Source organism: Athene cunicularia, assembly GCF_003259725.1.
Source record: "Athene cunicularia isolate RWA chromosome 6 unlocalized genomic scaffold, athCun1 chr6_part1, whole genome shotgun sequence".
NCBI lineage: Eukaryota > Metazoa > Chordata > Aves > Strigiformes > Strigidae > Athene > Athene cunicularia.
The window spans coordinates 5894426-5908270 of NW_020799105.1; the positions used below are offsets into that span (position 1 = coordinate 5894426).

General features: G+C 42.7%; 1 protein-coding gene across 1 annotated transcript in view; it reads right to left on the reverse strand.

Moving 5' to 3' along the window:
* Window positions 1-1053: 1053 nt before the first annotated feature.
* The window catches only part of ANTXRL (ANTXR like), a 64278-nt gene continuing 51486 nt past the window's right edge, over window positions 1054-13845 (reverse strand). Inside the window, exon 19 of the mRNA XM_026851381.1 lies at window positions 1054-2003. Within this exon, the coding sequence (XP_026707182.1) occupies window positions 1818-2003 (186 nt within the window). The 3' untranslated portion in view covers window positions 1054-1817. The remainder of the gene's footprint in view (window positions 2004-13845) is intronic.

Below are 13845 nucleotides of genomic sequence, written 5' to 3' on the forward strand. Positions count from 1 at the left end.
CTGGCACCCACAACTGTGATTCCACTACCTGCACCAATATACATGAGGTAAGAGCGTAACTCAAGAGAGCAGAGCAGTGCAAGAGAAGAAGGAGGCTCCGTGGTTCTTCTGAGTTTATCTTTGACAGCCTCAGCTGCATACACACGGCATGTCACAGTGATCAGCATAGACCAGTGAGAGCTTGGTATGGTGTTCTGTAAGTGGGACTTCCACTAGAAATAGTAAGCATGCTTTCTATTTGTACCAGTGCAACTTTAACAACTGCATAAAGAGGCCTTAAATCTGGAGTAACTGCATGACACAGTGTTTCATCTTGGACTTCTGTGCCAATAACTGCTGTGATCTGCTACACACTCGCACCTACACACAGATGGAGAGATAGGTATATGCTGTGTCATAATGCAACATAAACCTTATTTCTACAGCTATCCTAATAACACAGGCAGTGCCAAAGTGAACCAGCATAGGGATTTGCAGCCACCCTCTCAAATACAATGTGATAGGTAGTGGTGGAGAAAAAGCAAGCTCAGGTGTTATTTTGATTCACTAGGGAATGATCTGGGCACAACCCACTCAGGTATTGCTTAGTGAACACTATTCATGGGCTGTCCCACAGTCCCGCGTCATAGATTCCCACCTCTGTGTGGGTGCTCGCATTGCTTTCTGATGACACACAGAATTGAGGTCATGAGTGAGCAGTCATCATGTTTGGGAAATCCTCTAGCCAAACATTATATAAAACAGGGATAAAAGCTCATACTGACACTTCATGCCACACTGCTTAACCACAGGTAGACTGCAAGATTACATATAGGTGGGATCTGGACTGTCTAAAGAAAGAGCTACTCATAGAGGAATTCATTGTTGAATCACAAAAGGATCTAATTCTGCCTGGCAATAAGATCAAAAGGAAAATTTCTAACTGAATAGCAATAGAATCAGTCTCTCAATGCCGCTGATAGAAAAAACATCTGCTGTTTGTGTATAACAGCATTCATGCTCAAATTGCATGTATATTTGCTCCATTTGGACCACGTTTTCTGTACATGAAAACTAAAAATTCCTCTGAACTTTGGACAAAACTTAACCCATGTCTTGTTTGGATTTCTAGAACCAACATCCAGCCTTCAGTTGGCTATCCTATGCAGCCAAGTCTAGACATATGCAGAGATGGCAGGCTCAGAACTGATTTTTCTCAGGACAAAAAGATATCCCTCTTCTGTGATAGATTACTGTTGCTAGATTATTGGCACATAGTCTCATTTTACCTCATTATTGTTATAGCCACCTTATAAACTTTCATGGAAATTCCACCTGCAGAACCAAAGGCAGAAAGTTATCTTTGCAATTATTGTTCCATATTAACATGTGGATGCAATCGTGTTGGGGAAAAGAAAGCAAATTCCTCAGTGAACTATGTTTAACCAACTTGCAGGTGGCAGCTATCAAAACAACTGATGCACATGTACCGGCTAAAGTTATTAAAGAATGATCTGACATACCAAGTCAAACAGATGTCATATGTAAATACATCTTGAAATGCATACATACAAAAGCTGCTACTGTATCTAGATGACCATTTTGGTTTGTTTCTATACCCCATAGCTCTGAATCTATCCACTGCATGTTTACTCAGCACGTGTGGTATAAATATATTCATACACCAAAATTGACACTTGGCAGGTTTTTTTTCTTTCTTCTTTTTTTTTTGCTGACCAGCAACAAATTCTGATATCTTTAACTGTAAACCAATACTCAATAAATATGCTGTGTTCAGCAAAGAGACATGTTTTGTCGATCAGGGTTTTGCTGCACTCTTAAGCCATGGGCTGCGGGGGTGGGCCAGGAGGTGGCTGCCTGGAAGGAGGTTGCAGAGACACAGGAGAAGGATTCCTTGGAGCATTGTTGAGAGGAACATTGTTGCGCTGTGGCAGCTTCGGTGGTGGGCTGTAAGGGGCAGACGTTCCATCCGATTTCACCCGAGTGAAGTTTATGCATCTTCCCTAGAGGTAAAGAGAAATTAATTATTCATAAAAAGCAGGTGTTTTGACTCATCAGCAGCTAGCCAAAGGGACTATAAGCAGAGGGGCCAGGCTGCACTCATTTGCTGGATGAATATCATACATGTGACATTCAAACCACGCTGTACTAATGGTCAGCATTATAAACCAATACTTTCCTTGGGTTTCAGAGCTCCTGTCTACAGAGAACAGCCTAGGACTGGTTTAAACCAAAAAGGACCCCAGCATGACTTTGCTCACATGTGCACTCTGCTCTGCTACCGAAGCCATGCCTGCCTTGGTGATATTCCTGAATGACAAAGCTGTGCTTGAAAAAAAATTCATAACAGAGACACAATTATACCAGAGAAACAACCTTAGCAAAGACACCATCTGTAGCTTTCCTTTTCACAGTGATGCTAGCCTACATGGTGTTCATGCTTGGAACACTACACTGGGATAGTATATCTGTCTTCTGTTCTCCAATGTAGATGTGGCTTCTCTCACAAACACCAACAAGGCGTAGGACTTGCACAAAGGGCTCTCCAATGAGTGTGTTTTCAGAATGTATGTATGATGCAGACAGGCAGGACCTGATGGGAGAACCGTGGATGGAGATTTTATAACAGGAGTAGCTTGGGTTTGGAAAAACAGCAAGCACTGGGGATGTCCTACTCAAGTAGGGGCTGAATGTAAATGCATCAGGGTTTCATTAGTCAAAACAAAGCCCTGCATAGGTTCCCACTAAGTTCCAGATAGGAAGAGGGGCAGACAGGCCCCAAAGACCACCTAGCCCTTACTGTGGGGAACAGCCAGAGGGTCCTGGGCACTTCAAAACATGGATGGCAGCCTCGGTCAGACACCAAGATCTCTGCTGTCTGCTGTACTTGTTCCTCTCCACGACCCCTAAGTTTTCTAACAAACTGCTCCACTATTTCTGCAGAGGCCTCATGAAATCCTGCATACACAACCTTGTGTGAGGAGATACAACACTTAGCATCACTGTCTCCACCTCCTCACCTAGGGAGGTGGGAGGAGATGCAAGAACCCAGCTGCTACAAGCCTGGCAGAAGCCTGCACCTGGAAGGCAAAAAGGCTCTCATCATCATGTACAAAGGCTGGAGATGAAGACTGACTTAAAATACAGGAGTGACACTGCCAACAGCCCATTTACAGAAGCTGGGATGTGTTTTTAAATAAGTAACTGTGAGCTGGAAAGTACCCATCCCATCAATGACAAACTCCATTTGTCAGCACTTTTTCCTTTCTGTAACAGGCTAATTTTTGTTCCATGTAGCAATCACCCTAATGAAAATGGCCTCTACAGTTTAGCACGGGGGGAAATGTTACCTGTTTCTCTCTTTTCAAGGCAAACACTAGCTGGGGGAAAAGCAAAAATCCTGTTTGGTTTGTTCAGAAAATATCAGTCTCAGAAGGTATCTTTCCTCCATTATTTTGAAAGACCCACAGAACCACAATGCTGATGACAGCCAGAGGTTTAGGTTGCACACTGGAATCAACAAATCAAATTCAACTCAAGGTTATGCCAACATCCCCCACACAAAATTCAGAAGGCCTCCAGATTTAGAAAAGCTCATCTCAGAGCTAAGAAGCTGTAGATCATGAATCCCATAGCTACCAATGGCTGTGGTAACAGGGGAATACAAGAACCCACACCAGTGACGTATCACTGCTAACTCTGTGACACCTAGCAGGAGGAAAATCTGAAGGTGTTTAGGGAACTGGCAGAGTTTCTGTGGCAACTCCACAAAGCACAATTTCCCCTGGAATCCAGGCAAAAGCCATCACAACTGAACCACCACTATCTGTTTTAGGAGACTTCCAATGCCTTCAACTTTGTTCATTAAAACTTTCTTTAAAAAGAAGGGAATCACTTAGTCTATTGCTTCTCTGAAAAAAAGGCAAGCAGCATTATCAAGAGAAACTATGCAAGCTCTAGAGAGCTCAGAAAATGATTCAACAAATGTACTAACACCCAAAGGGTATACTACCCTACCATTTACTTGAATTGAATGGCTCAGAGCTTCAAGAGCTCAGCTCCAGTCAAGAGTTGTTTGAACGGGCATGTTGTTGCCTGTACATGAGACATACTCAGTAGTTCTCAGTCCAAGATTTCACCATCACAATTCACCACTACACTTAACAGCATCAGTAAGTAGGATAAAATTCCCTTTCTAAAAATCTAGGCTTGTTACAGCAGGCTTTGGTTATGAACCAGGTTCAAGACAATATACTGGGACCAGAGCCTTTGCATGGAAACAAAGGGCAAAAGCCAAGGTCTTGGTTACTTCTGCAAGAAAGATAAACCCCTGGATCAAAAAAACCCAAGTGGATGCTTTGCTCTACTCCATCACAGAACTCAAGTCCTCACTGGCACTGCAGAAAACAACAATCCCTGTCAGCCACTTGTCTTCTGTTGTGCTCCACTGTATTCAGAGAACACTTGGAAATTCTGCAGTACTTACTGCCATTCAATGAACATTACAGATACATTTAACAGCTGTACTGCAAATACATTTAAGAAAATTCAGCCTTAATATTTATAAAGTTATTAATTTAGAACAGCTAAATAATCACCCAGGAGAAAAAAAAAAAAAAAGTCAGAGATATTCGGATGAGATGCACCATATGGGGAGGGGAAAAAATTAAGGATAGAACAATCTCCCTTATAGTAAATGCAAAGCTGCAAACCCAAGTAGTGCTTTTGCCTTCAAGCCTTTCCTGCCTCTCTGTTGTGTCTATCTCCCAAACATCTATTCCAAATATATTTATAGTCTATAATCAAAGGGGATCCCACAAATCTGTTTGCATTACTTTCACTTCAGTTAAAGTGATGGGTGACGTCAAACTGCTGCCAGTTTCTGCCACAGTCACTGATTTGTCAGACAGATGGGTAATTTAAAGGCCATGCACTGCATTGTGTCATGAAAAATACGGTTGGGTTGGGAGAGTCTGACAGATATAGGCTTGGATGATCGATGTATGTATTGTGACACTTCCTCACTAAAGATTATTGGTGTTAGCCTACAATCTCATATTTCAAAGACTTCTGGTGAATACTGGAGCAAATCCTCCTCAGCACTTCAGGCAGCCATTGATAAAATGAGGCCAAACTCTTAGCCAGTGTTAGGATTAACAGCTGAAAGGGAAAGGAAGGAACAAATGATAATAAATCATGTCACAGTTTAGACTTATCAAGCGTATTTCATCAAAGGATTTCTAGGTTGAAGAATTAAGACCTCCACTCACCATACTTGCCTAGTAACAGAGCGCCACAGCTATTCTACCTCACATGCACATACCTCTGGAGTTAGTTTGTGAAAAAATCCATGATGTTTCTCAAAGAAACATCCTAACCACAGAAGTCACAAGAGTTTTAATATTCTGTGTTTGAAAGGATTAAGCAATTTCCTCTCCAAAGGCATATAAAGGCTTTTAAACCATAGAGGACATGGACAAAAACCGGGTATCCTGCACACTCATCTATGCTCTCCTTGCACAGGGAATTAACAGGGATGAAGAGCCACCACCACTCTAGCAGTGGTAACAGTATTATTTTCCCTGAAGTGGTGTATCCACTTAGTGTATACACTAAGTGTTTTAAGGAAGGTGTCCAAGTTGCAAGGTGCAGTAATAGCATGATGATCTCAGGCACAACAGCTGTTGGTAGCTGCTTTATTGTTTTCTAGGAAGCAGACAATCTGCATAAATCCAGTTCTGTCTGGTTCCAGCCCCGCTCTCAGTACAGCATCCCTCAGATGGTACGACCTGCAACGCATACTGTCATTCAGGCACCAACTGAAGGTCAGCAGTGTGCCATATGGAGTTACGCCCATACTTCAGCTCACATCTGCACAGTCTTCCTAATGCACAATTATTTTGCCTCCCCATATGTCCATCCACTTGTTAGGCTCTTGTTATGCTGCTTGCCAAATTGGCTTTTCAGAAAGTACAAATACTGAAGCAGCAGGATCTGCCGTTGTCCCGACTCCAGCTTTTATCCCAGTGTAACAATCACATGTGCAATTCAGGCACTTTGTACTTCTAGGCAATGCCTCCTCGACCACCTAGGATGTGTTTTTGTGTGTGGTTTAAGGTGGGGGGAAGGAAGGGAGGAACCTCTTGAAAGCCACCGCATCTTGTTTCTGGGCTACTTTCATCATAGTGCTCAGTACATCGTTCCCCAGAGAGTGCTTGTTCCCCCAAAATCTTTAGCTACTACTCAGCAAGTTTTCAATGGAAAGAAACAACTGTTAAAAGGATGCAGGCAATTCAAAGAGGGTCATGGGCAAGTCTCTTCACCCATGATCCTAAGAGCACTTCAGCAAAAAGAATTTAAAAAATCTGCCCCATCTGCCAGTAGCCGTCCCTTTTCTGTTCATTTTAATACACGTGTTGGTGTTTATTTAACAAAAATCAAATCCAGTTTAATCTTTGTGCATGCCAGAGTGTTTGTGTACACAAAAGTATGTCTGTTTCTCATTTTTAGCTGCAATAGTTGACCTAATAGAAGATATCCTTCCTGTTACAAAATTTGCTTGAGTTTTCATTCACTCTTGGCTTTGCTTATGGAATCTCAGCACAGCAATTCCAACTAGCAAAGCAGGGTATCTGACTGAGGAAGAATTGGATTCAATTAAATATTTACTGAAATTTGTTGGTCTTTGATTTTTGTAAGAATAGGATACTTGCCTTTAACTTTTAGAATGGATTAAAATAAAATAATTCCTTTAAAGTTTCAGCATAGCAATCCAAAACACTAGACTACCAAATTAAAAAAAATAAGCTCTCAGTCAAAAGTATTACATTTTATGATGCTGAAATCTGAAATTAACATAATTTCCTTGGGCTCAAATGAGTAGTCACCTTTCTCCTCAATTTTGTTTACGGATGTCACTGGGATGACTCTGCCAGCTTGCTATGGATGTGGTTCATCAGCATGTAGCTTCACTTCCTAAATATTTATCGATACTTCAATGTAAAAGCGGAGCTCTAAAACTCAGAAGAATAGATTCAGGTTTTTATGTTACCTGCAAAACCAGAGGAGTGAGCATCCACAGCCAGAATCACTTTAGCTAAGTGAGGCTTTTGACTCACACACCCATAAACCAATAGGATATATACCTTTAAGATCAGTGACTTTTACAGAAGTTGAATGTTGGAAAAATCCCTGTCCTCTAATAAGGAACAAAAGTGTTCTAGCAGAAACACCTACACCAAGTATCCTAGAACAGCAAAAGTATGGGAAACTTGTTTAGCAAATGAGGTAGATTACGGATACAGTAATTTTATAGAGAAAGAGCTGAACCGAGGTGGTACAGAGTTCCCACTATTTGAGTTTCCCGGGCAAGAGTCAGGATTAGCAGCTGGCTCCTCAGGAGCCAGGATCTACGCACATCAGCCTTTGCCAAAAGCTTCCTCACACTGCACTGCTTCATGCTGACTGTGTGCTGAACATGTCACGGCTCATTAAAACCTTCACAGATTTCCTGGGAATTGCACTGATTACCCTGCAGCACACAGGCTAGAAATTAAGTAAGCCACTGAAACAGTCTGTCACATAAAACCTAAGCCTGCCTGGTTTTCAGGCACATTCAAGTTAACTTTTACTAACTCCTACTCCTATGTTTGGGACTCAGACTGTTTTCATGTTGAAAAATAAAGTACTGGTAATGTCAGATACTCCCCTATCATCAGTCTGGTGGCTGATCATGCTTTGAGGTCAATAACTATGTAAATTATAATTAATTTCTAATTATATTATTTAACAATTAAGTTTTGATCATCATTTAATTATACTGTGGTTACTGCATTAATAGTTAATTTATTAACTTGCAATTAAATTTTATATGTAGCCATTTTATGTTATTAGGTCTCAAATCAAAACCTAACCTATCATCAACATAAAATATTTGTTTGCATGAGAATCTAACTCTTTAAGTACCTTCCAGTTTAATAAGTCCTCTCTGGTCAATAACAATTTTCTGGCAATCTATTTAGCAGCTCAGCAGTGGTGAAGAAAACTGTGGTAATCCAAAACTATGAAGATGTAAGAGAAGAGGGGGTTGACTGAGCAGAGGAAGATTTTAGGAGTAAGCTCCAGTAAAGTGGCAGTGTCCAACAATGAGAATATAATTATTATTTTCTTTAGTCTGCTTTTAAAAAAGAGAATCAGTCCAGCCCATTCGTTATCCAGTGTATTATCTGGCCTCTTTATAAACTCATATTACTTCTGTTCCCTCCTTCTGTGAGGGAGTTATTGGAGGGGAAGGAAGTCACTGCATTGTGAATCACTCCTATTGTAACAGTGAGGACGCTATAATGGCCTTAGGTACCTCAGATAAATTCAAATTGAAAATTACGGAAGGATAAATGCAAATGCACACGGATGATACAAGCAGCAGCAGCAAACTCTGTTTACAGCATAGCACGAGCAAGGTGGTGCTGCCAAGAGGTGTAACCTACTGGGCTCACTCAACGTGCTTCACACCGCTAAAGGAATTTGACTGAGCTTTAAGATATGAGAGGTAACACAACTCTAAACAGGATACATGTCCTGACCCAGAAAGTGGCAGTGATATTTAAAAACAGCTGAGGCACGTGTGGATCCTTCACAAAGTCCACAAAGGCACACGCATAAGCAAATTTTGTGCATTTTGTCTTGCTTTTTAGCAACCAAGCTAAACCACTGATAAGCCCCAGTCACTGTCTCACTGGTGCAGCACCAGGGAGACACAGCACAGAAAGTGAACCCCTGCTTCAGAAACTGACAGCCGAGTCACAAATGAGAAGATAGCTGCATACGGGCCAGGAGCAGAGCACATGGTGACAGTGAGACACAGCCAAGCAACGCTTTAGGCTTCTGACACATTCAGAGTAAAACTTGGTGGCTTAGCTAAAGGCATGGCCCACTTGCTGCCCAGAAGGCCCAGGCGAGAGCTGGGATGCCTCAGCCCCTCTCACAGAGGCGAAGGGGGACCAGCCTTGCCTTGTTAAGAGCCTGGGAGAAGAAATCCTTCAGGAACTCAGCATACCCTCAGACACCCTGGCTATGGGAGCCGAATAGCTGAGAAAGGATTTATGGGGAGGGCAGGGAGGAGAGAGCACAGGAGCACTCCTTTTGACACCAAATATGTGATAACCCCATCCAGGGGATCCCCCAGGGACCAAGGGCAGTAGGTTGCCAGGGCAAACTCACAAACAGGCCCATGGCATGCACCACACACCAGCAGCAATAAAAGTCATCTTTAGGTTCACTTGCTGGCCAAGGGAAAAGTCAACAACAAACAAAAGTTCATTTTTTCATGTAAAAGGAGTATGTCAAAATAAGTTTCACTTGGGCTTGAAACATGTTCAACTCAAGACATCTTTTAATTTTGGACAGAGAAGGTGTTTCAAAACAAAAATTGAAAATATTGAGACTTTTTCAAGGGTATTTTTTCCACTTCAGCTAATTTCGATAACATGCAGAAGTATTTACAGACCATCTAAAGAAGGAATTTCTAGCCAAAACAAAGCAAGTCATATGGAAAATGGTGTCCAGATCTACTAAGGAATTAAGATAGGAACTGTTTTCAGTAATATTAATAGCTGCAGTATCCCAGGCTACTGTAGCTTCTTTAATCAAATACTGAGAGTTAAATACAATCAAGTACTGATAGGTTCCCCAGACAACGCACGTCTGCAGACCTTCCTCCCCAGTTCACAATCCCAACTGCATGGCACTGCTGGAAACTGGGGGTGGGTCCTCTGAGAGCAGAATATTTCGTTAGTTTGAAGACTAGAGCAGGAATACAGTGAAGGGAAGTGTGCTACTTCCCACTAGAGAAACTAGCCAGTAAATAGGAATCTGAGGGAGGAATAGCTCAGTCAGGGAAACAGGCCTTTTAAGCTAGGACCAGGACCCATCAGCAAAATAAACTTTGTGCTGAACGCATCCCCATGATCCAGCTCACATGTGTCTGATAGTTTTCCAGCTTAGGCACACAAGGAAAGTGACATGGAGAACCCATCCCAGTATTGAAGACAGGGGTCTTCAAATAATTTGTATCACACTCCATTCAGCAGGGAGCTGCATGTTGTTTTCAGTCCTGCCTTAGCAGGAAAACACAGCAATGGACTACAGACACCTCCTGAAAGAATGGCCAGAGTCACAAGATATCTTGCAGGAATGCACAAAACATCACATGTCTTGGACCTTGCTGAGCTTGTGGCTGAAGTAACACACAGTGCAGGTCCATAACAAAGCCTGTTGAATCTGAGCCCTAAAAAACCTGAAGAGGCAAAGGGAACAGAAAAGGATGACAACGGGCATAATCAAAGTTAAGGTATATCAGGCATACTTTATATTCAGTAGATCTCAAAGTACAATCATACAAATCCCACCCAAACCTGAGAGAAGTATCTTAACCTAAACGTGCACTCACAACGCGTGATTTACTGTCCTCCTCTTTTCTGACAGGTTTTATGGACGAGGCTCACAGAATGGAGGAAGTGCGGAGAGCCACTGTCAGGTCATATACCCAAGGTTATACAGCAGCTTTAGGGGAGAAAAAAAAATGGTATTTACAAGTTCAGGACTCGTGACTCACATCCCTTGTTTTAACCACAGCACCATGCATTTCCACACTTGAATGCTGACCAGACTAGAATGTGGTTCAAGAAAAAACAACAGTGAGTTTTTTGCAAAAGATTTTTCTTTTTCCTTTGGCATTTTCAGGGAAAAGGAGATTACATTTGTCCATCACCTAGAACAGGGAGGGCTTTGAAGCATAGCAACAAGAGCAACAAACATTTGCTGGGTGCAACAGGCTCAGCCTTGAGGTATTGGCAACTTGCTGGGAGGAGCAAATTAGGCCACAAAGGACCATAACTGGTCTTGCTTAAACTGCAGTTAAGTGTCATCATGCTTTCTGGGGTGAATTATTTGATTGGCTCTTCAGAAGCAAGCTGGGATTATGGCATGCACAGAGGAAGAGCACAATACTCTTTACCCGCCTAGGGTATAGGACAATGTTGGAGACTCTGAGATATTTCTGGTGCAAATGGTTATTATTTTTCCTTGCCTCATCCAAAAAATGTAAGATCCTGGCCCACCACATAGACAAGCTGCCTCTTTGTTTAGAGTCTGGAAACAGATTCAAGCATCTCCAACCCATATCTGGGTAACTGGCCTTTAAATGGCCCTGCTGCTACCTAGAGCAAGTAGATGGTAAACCCACAGTTCCCAGGTTCCTCTGTGCTTATCTCACAAGGATTGTCTTCTCCTAGGATGAGACTCATACAGCTCATTATCAGTGTTGGCATATTTACAAAGCACAAAAAACCACTCCTCCCCCCAAAACTCCTCTGTTAAGTTGGATGGAAGAGCTCCTTGGGACACAACCCCTTCTTATTTCTAGGAATGAACACACCAGGGAAGAAACTCAAGTACCAAAGTCCTGACACGGAACTCTCCTTCCCATTTCAGGTATGATATAGAGACCTAACACTCTATGTAAATATATTCCTGTCATGTTTCCCCGCTGCAGCTTGACCAGTCTATCAAGTACCAGCTCTGCATTTTGAAGTTACTCTTTTTCATGAGCACCCCATTGCCACCTCTCATAGAAACTCTGTTATACACCGTGGTTTTGACCTGTCCCACAGCAGTAGAAAGAAGGCACCAATGATCCAGCCAGGAGAAGTCTGAGGAGCATCAAGAAGGATTACAGAGCCCTGTGAGCGGCAGTAAGGGACTCTGGAGCGCAGGCAGTTTTTTCATTGTTCCCCCCAGTCAAAGGAAAGAGGTTTGAAAGTTAAATCTGGCAAATCAACAATTGGTCATGGGACTAGTGCCACAGACAGAGGTTCAGCTACTTAGACCGTGGGACTTGCTTGAGAAACCTGCTCCACTGAGGGCTGATGGGGTCCATCTGTCAGAGAAGAGGAAGAGCATCTTCAGTCACAGGCTTGCCAAGCTGGTGAAGAGGGCTTTCAACTAAAGTTGCCAGGGGAGGGGAACCTCAATCTATCCCACCCTACCAGCTTGCTGCCAGTGACACCAATAGATATCCAGAGCCTGGAGAGAGATCACAGGTCAGCAGGAGAGCAACTGAAGAGCAGCAAAAAGGAATTCCAGCCAGTAAATCAGCTTCATCAGGGGCCCAACTTAAATGTTGCTATACAAATGCACATAGCATGGGGAATAAAAAGGAGCTAGAGACAAATGCATGCCTACAGGGCTACAATCTTATTGGCATCATGAAGACATAGTGGGATGACCTCTATGACTGCAATGTTGGAATGGAAGTATAGGCAAGGGACATTAGGAGGAGGTGTCACCCTCTATGTCAATGACTAGCTGGAGCACATGGACCTCTGCCTGGGGATAGATGAGGAGCTGATTGAGAGATTATGGGTTTCCACAGTACTCCACCTGAAGTACTGTGTCCAGTTCCAAAGCCCCTCACATAAGAAGGACATAGACCCATTAAAACAAGTCCAGAGGAGGGCCACGAAGATGATCAGGGGGCTGGAGCACTTCCCTTACACAGAGAGGCTGAGAGAGTTAGGGTTGTTCAGCCTGGAGAAGAGAAGGCTCCAGGGAGATATTATAGTGGCCTTCCAGTAATTAAAGGGGGCCTGCAGGAAAGATAGGGAGGGACTCATTATCAGGGAGTACAGTGATAGGACAAGGGGTAACGGTTTTAAACTGAAAGAGGGCAGATTTAGATTAGATATAAGGAAGAAATTTTTTACAGTGAGGGTGGTGAGATATTGGAATAGGTTGTCTAGAGAAAATGTGGCTGTCCCCTCTCTGGCAGTGTTCAAGGCCAGGTTGGATGGGGCTTTGAGCAACCTGGTCTAGTGGAATGGGGGGGTTGGAACTAGATGATCTTTAAGGTCTCTTCCATCCCAAACCATTCTGTAATTCTATGATAGTTACTATAAGTATGTAAGCAGAAAGCTAAGGAAGGCTACATAGATTAATTTCTTGACTGTTACCCAACTCAGAAGAAAATAAGGTATGCAAAGCTCCCAGCAATCCAACTGAAACAAGATAATATGGGGTTCAGCATTCATCGAGGGGTGCTGCCAAGAAACAAATAAACATATTTGCCACAGCATATCTGTTCATTTGCACGTACAAATTGTGGACCTGTACATGCAGTCCTAGTAAGAACCGCACATGCATTTGTGCAATTGTCTTCTCAAAAAAGATGTATCTCCAGTTGTAGGCCTCCTCATAAGTCAGGCCTGCATAGCCTAGATGCACTGTACTCTTAAGTATGATTGTGGAGCACCAGTGAAGTCCTGCCTAGGAAACTGTGATAACAGTACAGAAGAGTCTAAATCCCCCAAAGCAGACATGTCAGAGTTGCATTTAACAAGGGGCTAAGTCCCCAGTTCTTATCCCAAAGTCACATTCCCTATAAAAAACTGAGAATTAGACCCGATGAACCTGTTCCTTTACCATAAATATCAAAGAAATATCAAAGTGGTACACATACTTTGGGAATAGCAGAATCCATCTATGAAGTGCTCAAAGTACCATTTGGAACATGGTCTCTCCCTCTGAGAACTTACTGTTCACCTCATTTATCACCGTGGAACACAGTACAACAAAAGTGAAGTAACTTACATCAGGTACAGCCAGGGTCTCCAAAGTCACATCTCACTGTCTTAATTACAAGGCCAATCCTTCATCTTGTATGCTAAGTGGCACCATCCCTGGGATTTATACCCATCCTTCAGAAGAGCCTCCTGTGGTTGTTGTTACTGAGCATGCTTCTGGCTCCCAAAGACATGGACAGACTACTAGTTCCACCCAGGGGCAGACAGG